At 32.0% G+C, this 3,128-nt stretch overlaps 1 protein-coding gene across 1 annotated transcript in view; it reads right to left on the bottom strand.

Moving 5' to 3' along the window:
- Positions 1 to 2,631, bottom strand: part of LOC106458843 (DNA repair protein RAD51 homolog 3-like) — a 49,032-nt gene extending 46,401 nt beyond the window's left edge. Inside the window, exon 1 of the mRNA XM_013918396.2 lies at positions 2,336 to 2,631. Coding sequence (XP_013773850.1) covers positions 2,336 to 2,453 — 118 coding nt within the window. The 5' untranslated portion in view covers positions 2,454 to 2,631. The remainder of the gene's footprint in view (positions 1 to 2,335) is intronic.
- Between the last annotated feature and the right edge of the window lie 497 nt (positions 2,632 to 3,128).

The following is a 3,128-nucleotide window of genomic DNA, read 5'->3' as shown; positions in this document are numbered from 1 at the left end:
CATTCATTGTGAATTATAGTGTTTGTTATAGCGTGACTGTGGAAATTAAGTGTATTGCAAAGTTGTATTCAGAAAGAATAAACCAGTTTTATTTAAGAGAGGACTTGTATCACTAAAGTTTCTTCGGAAAGAATTTTTATGGAAAATTAATTAACGATCAGAGGCGTAACAATATCTTCCACTCCTGTTATTCAATACATCAAAGAAGCTGCCTACATATAAGAATCTATCCCTCTAACAACTTCAGTAATACATGTGTCATGAAGTCAATGTTATAGCATCCCATAATTTTCACTGCAACAGTACATGTATAGAAAATAACACTGTCCGTTTGGACATAGGTCAGAATATGCAGACACGTAGATACCTAGATGTTTTTGACCATAATTTACTAATTACATATATATTGTATAGGGTCCACATGTTCTCATTATTAAGTAATTTTATATTTTTGCCTGTTACAACAATTTAAGGAACTGACCAAAATCGAGTGAAAACATTTGTTTTGTTTATTAAATACACAGGAAACCCCAGCAGTAATTACGATACTGAAGGCATCTTTGAATTTTTTGTGTGACTCAAGTGTTATTAGGGTTCTTATAACTAATAAAGTAATGAACCCACAAGGCTCAATAAAAATTATCTCTATGGGTGTGAGAGATAAGTTGGCTCACTGAATCAAAAAACGACTGAATGGGCAAAAGCAGGGGTTGTTATAAATGAATTTCAGTCAAGCTGGATTAATATCACAAGTGTGATACTTCAGGGTTCAGTGTTAGGGTCTTTGCATTTTTTTTTTTATTTACATCAGTAACATAGATGAAAAAATGATGAATAAATTACTTATATTTGCTGATATTATTAAGGTCTTGTTTGTTGCAAAAATGGATACTGCTGTTTTACAAAAGGATTTAAATTATTTAATAAGTTGGATGAATAAATGGCAGATGGTATTCAATTATAATAAATGCAAGGTAATGTATGCAAGTTATCATAATTTGAATAATAATATAATATAATTTTGATTGGAATAAACCTTAACATTCTCATGGAAAAAAAAGGAACTTGTTTATGTTTTTTTCTTGTTGATCAGTCTCCGAAGCCATCTAAGCAGTGATATTACTAGCTGTAGAGCAACTAGGATTTTACATTGTTTTTACAGAAAGATTGAATATAAGTCTAAAAATGTTATAATTTCATTGTATAGATCACTGGTTATACATTATTTAAGAGTACCATATTCAGTCTTGAACTCAGCTTACGAAGGATACAACTGATGAAAAGAGTTGAAAGAGAGCTACTAGGAAGATGGCTGAAATAAAAAGGTTGTCACATGAAGACAGGTTAAGATACCTGAAACCATTTTCTCTTGAAAAAAGAAAAGTTAGAGGTGCTCTGATTGAGTTGTTTAAAACTGTTACGAGGATCAAGAGTGTCAATGCTTCATCTTTTTTCCTTACTTAATGGTGAGAATCAAGAGAGCCTGCAGAAAAAAATTAGGGGGTCAAGTAACTCAAGTTTGAAAAAATTATGAAATCTAAATACAAATAGCTTATGATTTTCCAACAACATATAAGAAGGATTTTACATATCTAGTCATTTTTTTTCTTTTTGAAAATCCAGAGGTGGTCAAGTGACCCCCCCTCCCTTGCAGGCACCCATGGTGAGAATGGTAGGACAAGGGGACATGAATATACATTTTAACAACTATACGAGATAAAAGTAATCTTCAGCTCAGACACTTATTTTTCTAACAAGGTGGTTGGCCTTTGAAATGGGTTGCTTACAGATGTGGTGGATGTAGTAAATTTAATTAAAGGATTGACTCTGAGGTGCCCTGAGGGTATCCCAAGGAGGGACAGGAACACAAAATCCAATGGCAGATTTGGTTTCAAGAACACTAAACACCTACTCCTAGACTCCTTCACAAATAGAAAGTATGAATTAATATAGTATTTTATACTGAACAATGGGTTCATATAAGAGAACACTGATAACAGTGATATTTCATGCAGTATCTATCCTGGTTTCCAAACTGTTGTTTAACTTAAGTTTTACACATTATTAATTTGCCAACAATTCACAAAATTGTTTTCTGTTTTTAAGGTAGTATTTTAATATTTTGATTATTTTCAATATATCCCCAGATGCAACTGATATGTTCCAGAAACTTTATATTCCCTGGCCAATTATTAATACACCCCTAAGTTACAGTCACGAAACTCACAATAGTTTTGATTTCTCTACGTTACACTAACAGAGCGATTATTTTATGGAATTAGTTGCTGTCCTACGTGGAGTAGTGGGGATTTACATGTAGTGGTTTGAGGCTTACCATTACACAGTTCACGTTGAGTAATGCCTTTCAAGTCTTCCAAGGTTGTGAATCCAGCTTTAGTTAATTTGAAACGAACATTTGGTGCTAGTGGAAAACTTCCGATTTCTTTCTGCATTGTAAAAATCACATTCTATACACTATTATAGTATTATATAAGCCCAATAACGAAGTTGCTATCCAAACCTCACTTTATATAAAGTTTTGACAGAGCGTAATTAATTCTAATTACACTAACGTTGAAGTGTATTTATTTATGTGTTCTTATCTATATGAAAGTTTTTGAAATAAAACGCAAAATTACTCACTTTTTAAAATAATTTTCGCGCAAAGCTACGCAACGTCATGTGCGCTATCTACAACAATATTAAATAAAAATAGCCACAAATTGAACGGAAAACAGTAAACTGTTGTTAAAATATTACAATTTCAAAAGTACTGTTATAATATGTTCTTTCGTTGCGCGAGTTATTTAAAATTATTTAGTGAAATAAAGTCAAATCCAATACACATAATCATAACAAATTAATTTATTTCTTCTTTAACATTTGCTACAGGCTGCTTTCACTTGTTTTAGGCCTGAGTTCACAAATAACGCTTCCACTTTCAGCAGAAATTTACTCGCTAATGGTAGCACAACTAATGCACAAATAAACTTACTTGGAAGAGTTTCATGGCTAATCTATCAATCAAATAACTGAATATGTGCGATAACTAACACTGATCTGAATTCTTCACTAACTTCTCAATCACTCAACAAACTGAAAAATTAACTAAATGTTCCATTGATTCT

Source organism: Limulus polyphemus, unplaced genomic scaffold (assembly GCF_000517525.1).
Source record: "Limulus polyphemus unplaced genomic scaffold, Limulus_polyphemus-2.1.2 Scaffold522, whole genome shotgun sequence".
Classification (NCBI taxonomy): Eukaryota; Metazoa; Arthropoda; class Merostomata; order Xiphosura; family Limulidae; genus Limulus; species Limulus polyphemus.
Note: the sequence above shows the minus strand (reverse complement) of the source record. Positions and strands in the feature narration are given on the sequence as shown.